This window comes from Cervus elaphus, chromosome 29 (genome assembly GCF_910594005.1).
Source record: "Cervus elaphus chromosome 29, mCerEla1.1, whole genome shotgun sequence".
Taxonomy (NCBI): domain Eukaryota; kingdom Metazoa; phylum Chordata; class Mammalia; order Artiodactyla; family Cervidae; genus Cervus; species Cervus elaphus.
Genome location: NC_057843.1, coordinates 44265285 through 44280003, shown reverse-complemented (window position 1 = coordinate 44280003; position 14719 = coordinate 44265285). Strand labels below are relative to the sequence as shown.

At 39.0% G+C, this 14719-nt stretch overlaps 1 protein-coding gene across 1 annotated transcript in view; it reads right to left on the bottom strand.

The window, feature by feature from the left end:
* Window positions 1-14719, bottom strand: part of CFAP95 (cilia and flagella associated protein 95) — an 88864-nt gene that overhangs the window by 60616 nt on the left and 13529 nt on the right. Inside the window, exon 2 of the mRNA XM_043891091.1 lies at window positions 1017-1125. Coding sequence (XP_043747026.1) covers window positions 1017-1125 — 109 coding nt within the window. The remainder of the gene's footprint in view (window positions 1-1016; window positions 1126-14719) is intronic.

Genomic DNA, 14719 nt, shown 5'->3' with positions numbered 1-14719 from the left:
GATTCTGAAGAATTTATTTACAGAGCAGGAGTTGAGAAACAGACATAGAGAATAGATTTATGGACATGGGGAGAGGGGAGGAGAGGGTGAGATGTATGGAAAGAGTAACATGGAAACTTACATTACCACATGTAAAATAGATAGCCAACAGGAAACTTGCTATATGGCTCAGGAAAGTCAAACAGGGCTCTGTATCAACCTAGAGGGGTGGGATGGGGAGGGAGATGGAAGAGAGGTTCAAAAGGGAGGGGACATATGTATTTCTATGGCTGATTCACGCTGAGGTTTGACAGAAAACAGAAAAAATTCTGTAAAGCAATTATCCTTCAATAAAAAAAATAAATTAAAAATAAAATAGGAAAAAAAAGACCCAGCACAGCCAATAAATAAATAAATAAAATTATCTTTTAAAGAAAGAAAGGGGAAAAAAAACACCTAAATAGCCATGGAGTAATCCATCCACAACAATTCAAACAGGAAGTACTTATGCAACGAATCCTCCTTTAGTAACTTGGTTGTACAAATGTTATAGGAAATAATAGCATGTTTAAATTACTTACAACTCTGTCACCTTAAGTACAAAAGATATGAAATCAAAGAAATGGGTTCAAACTCTCACTCTTTCACTCTCTGGCTCGGTGACTTTGAGTAAGTCATTTAACATCTAGGAGTTCCTCTGCACTTGTAAAATAGCAATAATAATACCTACTTCACAGGGTGATGATGAAGTTTAGAGGAGACATCTAGCAAGGTATCACAACAGCAGTAAGAATTTCTTGAGCATTTGCTATGCACCAGGCACTGAGTTAAGCACTTTATTTGCTTTATTTACCCAGTAACCTTATGAAGTGCTCCCACCTTACAGGTAAGGTCACTGAGGCAAACAGGGGCTAAGCCACGTGCCTAAGTAACTAACACAACTAAGAGGAGCCCTGAGAAAATGCTCCTTCCTCTACTTTTTCATGTTTCACTAGGAGGAAGATTTGGGCTTAGAAAAATTAGTGGTTACTACTTACTAGGGGTTCACTGGTTCCAAGTCGACGATATGTTGAATTACATAGTTTTTTCACTTCTTCAGGACCCTCTATATCATAATCTTTGGGATAAGTTTCTCTGTCACGGTGCCTTAAGAAGAAAATTAGAATCTGTTAAAGGACAAAGCTTATTCATCATGTATTGCATTTAAATATTTTAAAAATAATGCAATGAAAGCTTACTACATTTCTGACATTGTTCTAATGATAAATTTACTGGATTTGGGACATATATTGCCCATCTCTTTTCAGGTAATACTGAGGCTACTCCCTAAAAACAATTTAGCATGTGTGATAAAACTAATGATATAAAACAATACTTTTCCAACACAGTGATTATTCAGTGACTCCAGTGAAGTGAATCTTCTTTAATAATGTAAATTAGTTACTGAAAGTAAAAATTAAAACAAGACATGGTAATATCTTAGAAAGGCAACTTACCACTTTAGAAATTGTTCTACCATGAGTTTTAATTACAATTCTTTTCAAAACAAGAGATAGTAAAATATTTACTCATACGGATTTATAACTTGTGGTCCCTGCTTCTAAAGAGGGTGTAAAGGAAGTTAACGGTTAAACATAACAGTTCTTAAAACATGTAGATGAAAGAGGAAACGTATTCTGAACATTTTGACTAAAACAGTGGTTGAAAATAATAATAAAGGAAATGTCTGGGGATAAGGAAGGAAAGAGGAGGTGAAGTGGCCCACAACAGAAGGAGCTATTTTCGCAAAGCTTTCTCAGGTGAGATAAAGGAAACTGAACCCAAACACCCATCAAAAGAGGTTTGCTTTTTTATCAAGAGATATGGAACTAGGACTATGTGAGGGACATGGAGGTACCCTGGAACTTATTATCCATCCATCCACCTATCTGCTCATTCATTCAGGAAATATTTTAAATACCTATTACATGCCAGGCATTCTGTTAGGTGCGGGAGATACAAATGGGGAGAAAGTGTGGTGTAATTCCTGCCTTCGGTTGCTCATAGTCTGGAAAGGGGTGGGCAATTAAACAAGAAAAATCTACAGTGTCGTTAAGTGTGGGCACAGGACTGTAGAAGCAGAACAGCATTGACTAACCTGGGTGGGGCACCCAGCCTAGGACCTGACCACCCCACCTCACCCCACTGCATTGGCGCTGGGGCCCTGCACTGCATTCAGCTTATACCCTTACCGCCCCACCACTACTCATGGAAGCAGAGCTCTGCATAGAACACAGCAGAGAGGGAGCCCAGGGCAGGTTAGCAGAGCTCCAGCATGAGCCCTCAGCCCTCCTCACATCTGAGCATTAACTGCAAAACACTAAGAGCATTTTGGTACCAATACCATTTTTTGAGAGCCTGAGAGAAACCTCTCACTGAAGTTCTTTAGGGGAATATTGGACATTAAGAATCAGGAGTTGGGGACTTCCCTGGTGGTCCAGTGGTTAAGAATCTGCCTGCCGATACAGAGGACATGGGTTTGATCCCAGGTCTAGGAACTAGGATCCCACATGCTGCAGGACAGCTGAGCCTGTGCACCACAGCTACTGAAGCCCGGCACTCTAGAGCTCATGCTCCACAAGAGAAGCCCGTGATGAGAAGCTTGTGAGCCACAGCTGAAGAGTAGTCTTGGCTCACTGCAACTAGCGAAAGCCCGTGCACAGCAGTGAAGATCCAGCACAGACAAAAATAAATAAATTAATTTAAAAAAAACCCCACAAAACAGGAATGGTAGAGTGCATGGGGTCATGGGCTTGAGTCATTGCTCAGCAAAGTGCTAGATGTGTGACCTTGGGGAAGTCACTTAACTTTTCTGTGCCCTTATTTTCATATGTGTAAAATGAGGACAGAAATTATACCAGTACATTTTAAGATTTTTAGAAGAGTTAAAAGGAAAAAAAATTAAAGGTGGAAGGTCCTGCAAATAATATAAAGAACCCGTATAAACCTACATATAGTGAATACTAATCTGGCTTCAAAAAATTCTGAGGTAAAAAATTTGTAACTTAATTTTTGCATTATTGTACTTAATTTCTTTTCCAAGTGCTCATAATTTCAGGTGAAAAAAACCTAATGTCGGTCAAGTCTGGTTCTCTTCCAACTCTAAAGAGTTTGTGTGGTACCACAATGCCAAGAATCCATCTTTATTGGCATCATATCTCCTTGTTGGAACCCGTGGAAACATCCTCATTCTCCAATGTTCTTCCATTACAGATCCATGCAGAGCTCTGGTCCTGCCACACAGCCTACACTGACTGGCACTTTGCCAGAAGGGTGCCACTATCCGAACCACCAAAAACCTTTTTGTGTCCCTCTCCAACCAGGGTTCCTAGAAACCCAGATGTCATCCCTGAATTGTTTGCCTGGCCCCACCACACTGGGCTTGGGAGACGCATCAGAGCCCCACACACCAACAGCTCTGGAAACATTACCCTGGGAATAAACGATTAGGCAGTGATAGGTGCCATCTACTTTAGGATTTCCAAAGTTTTAATCCAAGTTTGGGATCCCAGACAAATCCACATATTCTCAGCTTCTCTGGCCTCTTTCATCTTCAGTGCATGAACTCTTCATCTACTAAGGGACAGAACACCCCAGCTCTTCATCTATTCTCCCAAATCTGCAGTGCCATCCCAAGACCTAAGGTTTCGAACCTCAAAGCCAAGAATTTGGCTCTTCTGTTGCCTGTTGGGTCATTCTTCCCTGAGGCAATAAAACCAGGATACCTTCCTAGGAACACAGGAATGAAAGGCCAAAACACCAAGTAATGTTTCAATGTATTATCTCCAGGGCCCATCTCTTTCTTAGGCACTATAGGATCCCTGGGATGGGAAGATCCTCTGGAGTAGGGAATGGCCACCCACTCCAGTGTTCTTCTCTGGAAAACCCCATGGAAAGAGAAGCCTGGCGGGCTACAGTCCTTGGGGCCACAGAGAGTTGGACATTAATGGGTGACTGAGCACACACACACACACAGGCCCAGCGTCCAGGGCCTGTGAAACTTTCAGGGGCTAAGAAAAGTGTTTTAATCACTTTTAAATCAGTAAAAAAGAATGTAACCAAGCTTGAACAATATACATCTTTATACCAAAGCAATCATAAACTATCATTTAAAACGTTTTTTTTTAATGGAGGACGGGACCCATGAAGGCAAAGATAGTGTCCATGAAAGTCAGAATGCAGCCTTGATTATCCCGCCATGTATTTTAGGTTGTATTATAACTAGATTATTACCAAAAATACAGACACGTTCCTTTTCTTACCACAATCTCAGACAACAATCAAAAGCCCAGCATTAAAACATCAATCTATAATGAAACTTTGGAGGACTAAGATAATGCAATTGGCATTCCATAAAGTCTGCTGGCTGCCCACAAATGATGTGCCCAGAGCCAGCAGGTTCTGAGAAACACACAGCTGAAGACCTGCCCCTATTTCCTAGATGCTGCCAACCCAGCAAAAATAAATATATGTGTTCAAAAATGTAAAATATAAAATATGCAAAATGTAAAATTAACAGTAAAAATATACTTATTATAATACTAAATGTATACTTAGGGGCTTATTTGCCACATATAACAGTAAAAATGATTAGGGTATTATAAAGGATATGGGAGGCCTAATTATTCCCTGATTTTATCATGTCAGTTGAATATTGACTTGTGCCTCAGTTTCCCCAAGATGAACTGGGAATCATACACTAAGGACACAAATCAATTGAATGAGAGTCTCAAGTGAAAAGTGACATAAAAATGCAAATGTTATTATGGGTAATAATATTATATCTATCTATAACATGCTTCATTGGGGATTTTTAAATACTTTGTCAATATCAATTAAGCTTTATAGCATCTTTGTAATACATATATACACATAATCAAAGTATTATATACATAGACATATATGTCTATACATATACATATACTTCATATTGCCTTATTTTGCCTGCTACCTGAATTTATTTATGGTTGTCATGACTTCTCATTTATTGCAATAAAAATTCTTTATAAGAAAATAATGAATATAATGAAATAAAATTTACAATGTCTGTAGAACAGTAACTTTCAAACTTTTTGATCATAGTCCCCACCTATACCATTACAACCTACCCTGAGACATTTTTAGTTGTTGCATCTGGGTGGAGTGGTTTGCTATTGGCATTTAGTGGAAAGAGGCTAGCAATGCTCCACTAAATATCCTATGGTGCACAGGACAGTCCCCACAATAAAGTACTATCTTATTAAAAGTGTCAAAAGTACCAAGGTTGAGAAAGAGCTAGAAGATGACTGTATACCAGATTCTTAGGTCAGTCAGTTCAGTCACTCAGTCATGTCCGACTCTTTGCGACCCCATGAACTGCAGCACGCCAGGTCTCCCTGTCTATCGCCAACTTCCGGAGTTTACTCAAACTCATGTCCATTTAGTTGGTGATGCCATCCAGCCATTTCATCCTCTGTCATCCCCTTCTCCTCTTGCCTTCAATCTTTCCCGGCATCAGGGTCTTTTCCAATGAGTCAGTTCTTCGCATCGGGTGGCCAAAGTATTGGAGTTTCAGCTTCAGCAATAGTCCTTCCAATGAATATTCAGGACTGATTTCCATTAAGATGGACTGGTTAGGTCTTCTTGCAGTCCAAGGGACTCTCGAGAGTCTTCTCCAACACCACAATTCAAAAGCATCAATTCTTCAGCACACAGCCTTCAGTCCAACTCTCACATCGATACATGACTACTGGAAAAACCATAGCTTTGACTAGACAGAACTTTGTGGGCAAAGTAATGTCTCTGCTTTTTAATATGCTGTCTAGGTTGGTCATAGCTTTTCTTCCAAGGAGCAAGCGCCTTTTAATTTCATGGCTGCAATCACCATCTGCAGTGATTTTGGAGCCCCCCAAAAATAAAGTCTGTCACTTTTTCCACTGTTTCCCCATCTATTTGCCATGAAGTCATGGGACCAGATGCCATGATCTTAGTTTTCTGAATGTTGAGTTCTAAGTCAACTTTTTCACTCTCCTCTTTCACTTTCGTCAAGAGGCTCTTTAGTTCTTCTTCACTTTCTGCCATAAGGTCAGTGGTCCCCAAACCTCAGATTTCACAGAGCAGCAAAACTTTACCCCCAAATTTGTAAGACCAACATAAAATTGCGAACACTTTCTCTTAACAGGAACATTAAAAATAAAATAACTATCCATCACCTTTAATAAGAAGACTTCCAACACCAAAGATAAGTAAAATCAATCTTAAAATCCTTTAAATTGAATAAATTTAGCTATGTGAAAAACTTGCTACACTGTCTTTATAGTTTGCACATCACCTTGGATTAGTATAAAGGTCATTATTGACCAGCCCTGGTCTAGTCTACAGACTGGATCTGCAGATGTTCGTTTTTCTCCAGACAGGAATTTGACAGCAGGAGTCAGTTCAAGGCTAAAGCAGCTTGATACAGGTATTCTGTGTTGTTCACTGAAGGAAGAGCTGAGTTTTTGATGTCAGGTGTGTAGATACAGACTGACATTCTTGCTGGAAGGGGCGCTTCTATGACCTCCTGACCTCCTGCTAGCAGGGCCAGAATCTTCTTTGTCAATCAGCCTTGCTTCTGCTCTGTCAAGCCCAGAGCTAAGCTGTGGCTATTTTTTTATATGAGAAATCTTTATGTAAGACATCCTTAATTACAAGAAAGGAAATTTGTTTTCTCTACCCTATTGTGGGAAAAACAGTATGAATATGAACAGAATTACAAACGAGCAAAGGGCTGACAAGACAGGATCAGAGCTGCCAACTGTATAAAAAGGAACTTGGAGTGATGACCCTGATGTCAAAAATGCCACTTGGGCTGATTCAGAAAGGATTAAGGTCAATTGAATCTAGTAAGGCAAAGATAGTACAAGTAGGTTCCATTGTAGAAAATACTCTACTACCAATCCTACAATTACCTGAATGCTCTAGATCCTGTATTTCCTGTCTCCTCCAGTCTAACATAGTCCCAAGTAAAATTTCATGAAAAACACTTTCTGGATTTGTTTCTGGGGTCATTTGGAAGCTCGGGTTTCCTACCATAAGTGCTGGATGATTTCACTTCTAATCAAATCTGCAAGCCCCTCTTGACTAAACACATATAAATTCCCAACTGAGTTACAGGACTAAACAAACTCAACTCCAGAACATACTTGGCCAAGGATCTGAAGATCCTCTCAGGCTGCCCTAAGCCATAGTGGTCCAGCTCTCAGAAAAGAACAAGGTTGGGTTAGATCACAGGATTCTTCTTGCAGGAAAGGAGACCAAGTTACTCCCTAAGGTTTTTTCTGTGGTCTCAAGATTAAGTGAGGGAAGCACAGTGGGGGTGTGCAAAGAGACCATTATCTTTATCACTTCTCCACCTTTCACGTTTTAAAATAATTGTCCATTAATGAATCTTCCTTTTCATTAGACTAAGAACATCTTAGACACAGGGATCATTTTTTTTCCACTCATTTTTGTGATCTCAGTGCCTAAAGACTTACACATTGTAAATGCTCATTAAATCTTAAATGATTGATTGAATTTCTTACATTTTGTTCCTGTCACCTTAATATAAATGCTGAAAGCAAAGGCTTTCAAACATGTCCATAAAAATAAAGAGCATCCCAGCTCACTCAACAAAAATGCACATAAAAAGGAGTGATTATGCATATAGAGATGCTAGTTCTTTTCAAAAAAAAACTTGTCTCCAGAGGAATTATAAATCTGCATGCCAAACGGGAAAAGTCTCAGCATACATTGCAGAGGGGGTGTGAACCTGAGCAATATCTGACAATGAAAATCCAAGCTGAATTCTGGTTTCTGGTTCCTTGACGAGAAACACATTTTCTTCATGAATTTCAAAGATGTTAAAAATGTTGACTCTGGATGGGAGAATACATTAATTTCAAATTTTAGAACTATTAATGTAGTTCACAACTACTCTGTCAGCTATTGTATTTCTGATGTAAATCTGAGCCAAATGAGAAAGATACCTTTTCTATTAGCTTTTATAATTAACTGCTATCTAGGACTTTACAAGAAAATTACCCCAGGGACTCAGCTATATTTCCTGGCACATTAGAAGCATTAAAACTAGTAGGATCACAGACTACAAAGAAATACTTGACAATCCTCTTTAAAGATTTCACAGGCAAATGATTTATATGCCAAGGTAGTGCTATTTGGTGACACATTTATCAAACTGACAAATGAAGACTTTTAGACATATTTGCAAGAGTAATAAAGAAAATTTTATGTCCTTGGGAGAAATGGTGACATTTCAGACTCATGAAGAGGGACTTTGTTTTTCAATGTGTCTCAGGCTCTGTGTGATTCATGTATTTATAACTATGAAACCACAGAATCTGAAACCTAAAAACTGCACTCAAAAGAAAAATATTTGACGGAGACAGATAAGTGAGGTCATTTTCCTCACTCAGCATATATTGAATGACATGTAAATAAGACCCATCATTATTGTGAAATTTTTTATAAGAAATTTTAGAAACAGGAAGCCCCATGGAGAATATAGGAAGTAAACAAAAGGAATACAGCATGGGAGACTGTCTATCTTAACAGTTGAAATGTTAAATGTTGTCAGTATAATTAACTGCCAAACATATTGTTGTAGCCACACGTTCTGGGAAACAAACTCACTCAGAAGGCAATGCAGATAATGGAGTGAAGTTTATTACACTAGTGGGCCCAAGGCAGAGTCTCCTCTTAGCCAAGGATCCCGACCAGTTTTTGTGAAAACCTTATATACCCTAAGTGTACATGCTCAAACTCACCTTCCCAAATTCTCTGAAACTAGTCTGAACAAAGGAAAAGAAAGATACAATCAAAGTTAACCCGGGATTCAAATGCCTTAAGCCTAGGTAGTTAACAGTGGACAATTATCAATAGGCCTGTGGTCATACCCCAATAAGCATAATAGAATTTATTATTCTATTCAGTTACACAGATACTTAGGGTATTCTTTTAGGCAACGGAGAGTCTAGGTACGAGCCCTGGGGCTCTTCCATCCAGGGGGTCTGGTTTTCCAGTTGGCATGTCGTTTCCATAGATACTGGGCATAAAGCTCAAAGTCCACAGTCCGGCCCAAGATGGAGTCCTGCTTTCAAGAAGGAGCCTGTTCTGTTTCCTCCTTCAATATGACTTTGAAAAGAGATGGAGGAGTTGCTTGTATATTTTTGAGATTAATCCTTTGTCTGTTTCTTCATTTGCTATTATTTTCTCCCAATCTGAGGGCTGTCTTTTCACCTTACTTATAGTTTCCTTTGTAGTGCAAAAGCTTTTAAGTTTCATTAGGCCCCATTTGTTTAGTTTTGCTTTTATTTCCAGTATTCTGGGAGGTGGGTCATAGAGGATCTTGCTGTGATTTATGTCGGAGAGTGTTTTGCCTATGTTCTCCTCTAGGAGTTTTATAGTTTCTGGTCTTACATTTAGATCTTTAATCCATTTTGAGTTTATTTTTGTGTATGGTGTTAGAAAGTGTTCTAGTTTCATTCTTTTACAAGTGGTTGACCAGTTTTCCCAGCACCACTTGTTAAAGAGGTTGTCTTTTTTCCATTGTATATCCTTGCCTCCTTTGTCAAAGATAAGGTGTCCATAGGTTCGTGGATTTATCTCTGGGCTTTCTATTCTGTTCCATTGATCTATATTTCTGTCTTTGTGCCAGTACCATACAGTCTTGATGACTGTGGCTTTGTAGTAGAGTCTGAAGTCAGGCAGGTTGATTCCTCCAGTTCCATTCTTCTTTCTCAAGATTATTTTGGCTATTCGAGGTTTTTTGTTTTTCAACTCCTGCAGCTCAATTCCAGAAAAATAAATGACCCAATCAAAAAATGGGCCAAAGAACTAAACAGACATTTCTCCAAAGAAGACATACAGATGGCTAACAAACACATGAAAAGATGCTCAACATCACTCATTATTAGAGAAATGCAAATCAAAACCACAATGAGGTACCATTACACGCCAGTCAGGATGGCTGCTATCCAAAAGTCTACAAGCAATAAATGCTGGGGAGGGTGTGGAGAAAAGGGAACCCTCTTACACTGTTGGTGGGAATGCAAACTAGTACAGCCGCTATGGAAAACAGTGTGGAGATTTCTTAAAAAACTGGAAATAGACCTGCCATATGACCCAGCAATCCCACTTCTGGGCATACACACTGAGGAAACCAGATCTGAAAGAGACATGTGCACCCCAATGTTCATCGCAGCACTGTTTATAATAGCCAGGACATGGAAGCAACCTAGATGCCCATCAGCAGATGAATGGATAAGGAAGCTGTGGTACATATACACCATGGAATATTACTCAGCCATTAAAAAGAATTCATTTGAACCAGTCCTAATGAGATGGATGAAGCTGGAGCCCATTATACAGAGTGAAGTAAGCCAGAAAGATAAAGAACATTACAGCATACTAACACATATATATGGAATTTAGAAAGGTGATAATGATAACCCTATATGCAAAACAGAAAAAGAGACACAGAAATACAGAACAGACTTTTGAACTTTGTGGGAGAATGTGAGGGTGGGATATTTCAAAAGAACAGCATGTATACTATCTATGGTGAAACAGATCACCAGCCCAGGTGGGATGCATGAGACAAGTGCTCCGGCCTGGTGCACCGGGAAGACCCAGAGGAATCGGGTGGAGAGGGAGGTGGGAGGGGGGATCGGGATTGGGAATACATGTAAATCCATGGCTGATTCATATCAATGTATGACAAAACCCACTGGAAAAAAAAATAATAATTAAAAAAAAAAAAAAGAAAAAAACAAAAAAAAAGAAAGAAGATGAATAAGCTCTGGAGAAGGCACAGCATGGTGACTACAATTAATAATATTGTATTATGATCTATACAATGGAATATTATTCAGTCATAAAAATTAATGAAATAATGCTATCTGCAGCACCATGGATGGACCTAGGGATTGTCATACTGAGTGAAGTAAGACAAAGACAGACAACTATTATATGATATCACTTATATGTGAGATCTAAAAACAGGATATAAAGGAACTTATCTATAGAACAGAATTACAGATATATAAAATAAACTTATGGTTACAGGGGGTAAATTGAGGGAGGAATAAATTGGGAGACTGGAATTGACATATACATACTATTGTATATAAAATAGATAACTAACAATGACCTACTATATTGCACAGGGAACCCTACTCAGTACTCTGTAATGACCTATATGGGAAAAGAATCTAAAAAAGAGTGGATGTATGTTTCACTTTGCTGTATACTTGAAGCTAACACAACACTGTAAATCAACAATACTCCAATAAAAATATAATACAGTATTAAAAAAAAAAAAAGAAAAGAGATGGAGGAACATGGATTAACTGGAGTGACACTGCAATTGATTATCCCACCTGGGACGCTGTTAGAGGGAAATCAGGTCCTAAGTACACTGACAGGGGTGAAAAGGATTGGGACATTTTATTAACCAATGTTTTTTGACGACTGGATCTCAATTATCTTCAGATTCGAGGATACTTCTTACGGTTCCTTTGATCTCCCCTCCAGAAACAGCTTATGTTGGCTGGCCAAAGACACTTAAGGTGGTGGAATAGTAAGACTAAAAAGAGACCGAGTCTTTAAGGTGTATTATAAGTTGGTAATTACTGTGATCCAAAAAAATTACTGTTATCCAAAAAAAAACTGTTATCCAAAATTACTGTTATCCAAAAAAATTATACTGGCATGAATGGCATGAAGACTAGTTTGGCCCCTGCAAACTAGAAACAAATGCCTGATTACCTGCATAAACTCCTATCCCTACAGTCTTAATATTACTGGCTTAGATAACTTGAATTAATTGCTGTAGAGTAGCATAAAATGGAGCTTCCCAGATGACGCTGTAGGTAAAGAATCTGCCTGCCAAGGCAGGAGACACAAGAGACACGGCTCGGTATCTGGGTTGGGAAGAGCCTGTGGAGGCAGGGATGATGACCCACTCCAGTATTCTTGCCTGGAGAATCCCTTGGACAGAGGAGACTGGTGGGCTACAGTCCATAAGGCCACAGAGTCTGACATGACTGAAGTGACTGAGCATGAACATGCAACATGAAATTATTATATTATGTGAGCTTAAGGACCATGTTAATGCACACTTCTATGAATCCATGACCAAGTATATTGAGTAGATAATACAAGGATCTTTAGTTTCAAAGCAATTCATTCTATTCACATTGAAACAAATGAAAAAGCCTTTCTTCAAAAATAGTATCTATAGCTAAAACAGTCTTTTTTTATGAACATAGCTACACAAATGAACACTTTTTCCATTTCTTCCTAAAAATCATTCAAAAGTGGCAAAGGAAATGGAAAAATTAAAACTAATTTATGGCAAAGTTATAATCCCTAGATTACATCATGTATAAGGGCTACTTTAAGCAGCCAAGATCCAGTTGAAGACAAGTGGAAGAAGCAGAGACTGAGCCAATAATCTCAGTAGAGAGATTGCTGAGAAGTAGAAACTCTCAGAGCACCAGCCAGACTACATTCCCATAGTTTTGCAGATAAACTCTTTCACTGAAAACAATGGAAAATGTTAGGTCAATATATATATATATATATATATATATATATATATATATATATGTGTGTGTGTGTGTATGGATGTGTGTGTGTATTTTAAATTCCAGCACATTGAAAGTGTGTGAGAGATGATAATCCAGTGGGGAATTTAAAGGCCAATTTTTGGATGAAAGCCTGTAACAAAAGGGATAAATAGAATTTTAGAACACCAAACCCACTGATGCCCTTGGGACATTTGTTAATAGGCACAGGGGCAATGGCTTCAGGCTGGAGGTACTAAAGTCTAGCCCTGGAGCCCACCTAGGATGGGAGTTTTACAAGGAAGTCTTCCATATGTGGTAGATATTATGCCTGCCAATACAATTTCTCCTTTTTACTGGAAATATAGGCGATTAAAATTCCCAGCTCCTTTGCAGTTAGTGAGGTTCATTTGACAAACTCTGGCTAATAAAATAAAAATGAGCAGATATGATACATGTCATTTCTCCCGTAGAATTCTCAAATCTTTTTTTCCCTGCCAAAGCAAAAGACTTTCTAGATGATGGAGCCTCAATCAGCCTTAATCCCAGAGGATCTCTGTGGAGGAATGCCGAAACTTCACCAGAAACCTAAAGAAACCTTTGTGTAGCAGGAAATACACCTTTACGTGTTAAACCACTGAGATTGCAGGAGCTGTTTGTTATCACCGGAATGCAGAAGTAGGAAGTCAAGAAATACCTGGAGTAACAGGCAAATTTGGACTTGGAGTACAGAATGAAGCAGGGCAAAGGCTAACAGAGATTTGCCAAGAGAATGCACTGGTCATAGTAAACACACTCTTCCAACAACACAGGAGAGGACTACACATGGACATCACCAGATGGTCAATACTGAAATCAGATTGATTATATTCTTTGCAGCCAAAGATGGAGAAGCTCTATACAGTCAGCAGAAACAAGACCGGGAGCTGACTGTGGCTCAGATCGTGAACTCCTTATTGTCAAGTTCAGACTTAAATTGAAGAAAGTGGGGAAAACCACTAGACCATTCAGGTATGACCTAAATCAAATCCCTTACGATTATACAGTGGAAGTGACAAATAGATTCAAGGGATTAGATCTGACAGAGTGCCTAAAGAACTATGGATGGAGGTTCCTGACATTGTACGGGAGGCAGAGATCAAGATCATCCCCAAGAAAAAGAAATGAAAAAAGGTAAAATAGCTGTCTGAGGAGGCCTTACAAATAGCTGTGAAAAGAAGAGAAGCTAAAGGCAAAGGAGAAAAAGAAAGATATATTCATTTGAATGCAGAGCTCCAAAGAATAGCAAAGAGAGATAAGAAAGCCTTCCTCAGTGGTCACTGCAAAGAAATAGAGGGAAAAAATAGAATGGGAAAGACTAGAGATCTCTTCCAGAATATTAGAGATACCAAGGAAACATTTCATGCAAAGATGGACTCAATAAAGGACAGAAATGGTATGGACCTAACAGAAGCAGAAGATATGAAGAAGAGCTGGCAAGAATACACAGAAGAACTATACAAAAAAGATCTTCATGACCCAGATAACCATGAAGGTGTGGTCACTCATCTAGACCCACACATCCTGGAATTCGAAGCCAAGTGGGCCTGAGGATGCATCACTACAAACAAAGCTAGTGGAGGTGATGGAATTCCAGTTGAACTGTTTCAAATCCTGAAAGATAATAGGTTAAAGTGTTGCACTCAATATGCCAGCAACTCTGGAAAACTCCTCAGTGGCCACAGGACTGGAAAAGATCAGTTTTCATTCCAATCCCAAAAAAAGGCAATGCCAAAGAATGTTCAAACTACCGCACGTTGCACTCATCTCACATTCTAGCAAAGTAATGCTCAAAATTCTCCAAGCCAGGCTTCAACAGTACATGAATCGTGAACTTCCAGATGTTCAAGCTGGGTTTAGAAAAGGCAGAAGAAGCAGAGATCAAATTGCCAACATCCACTGGATCACTGAAAAAGCAAGAGAGTCCCAGAAAAGCATCTACTTCTGCTTTATTGACTATGCCAAAGCCTTTGACTGTGTGGATCACAACACTGTGGAAAATTCTCGAAGAGATGGGAATACAAGACCACCTGACCTGCTTCCTGAGAAATCTGTATGCAGATCAAGAAACAACA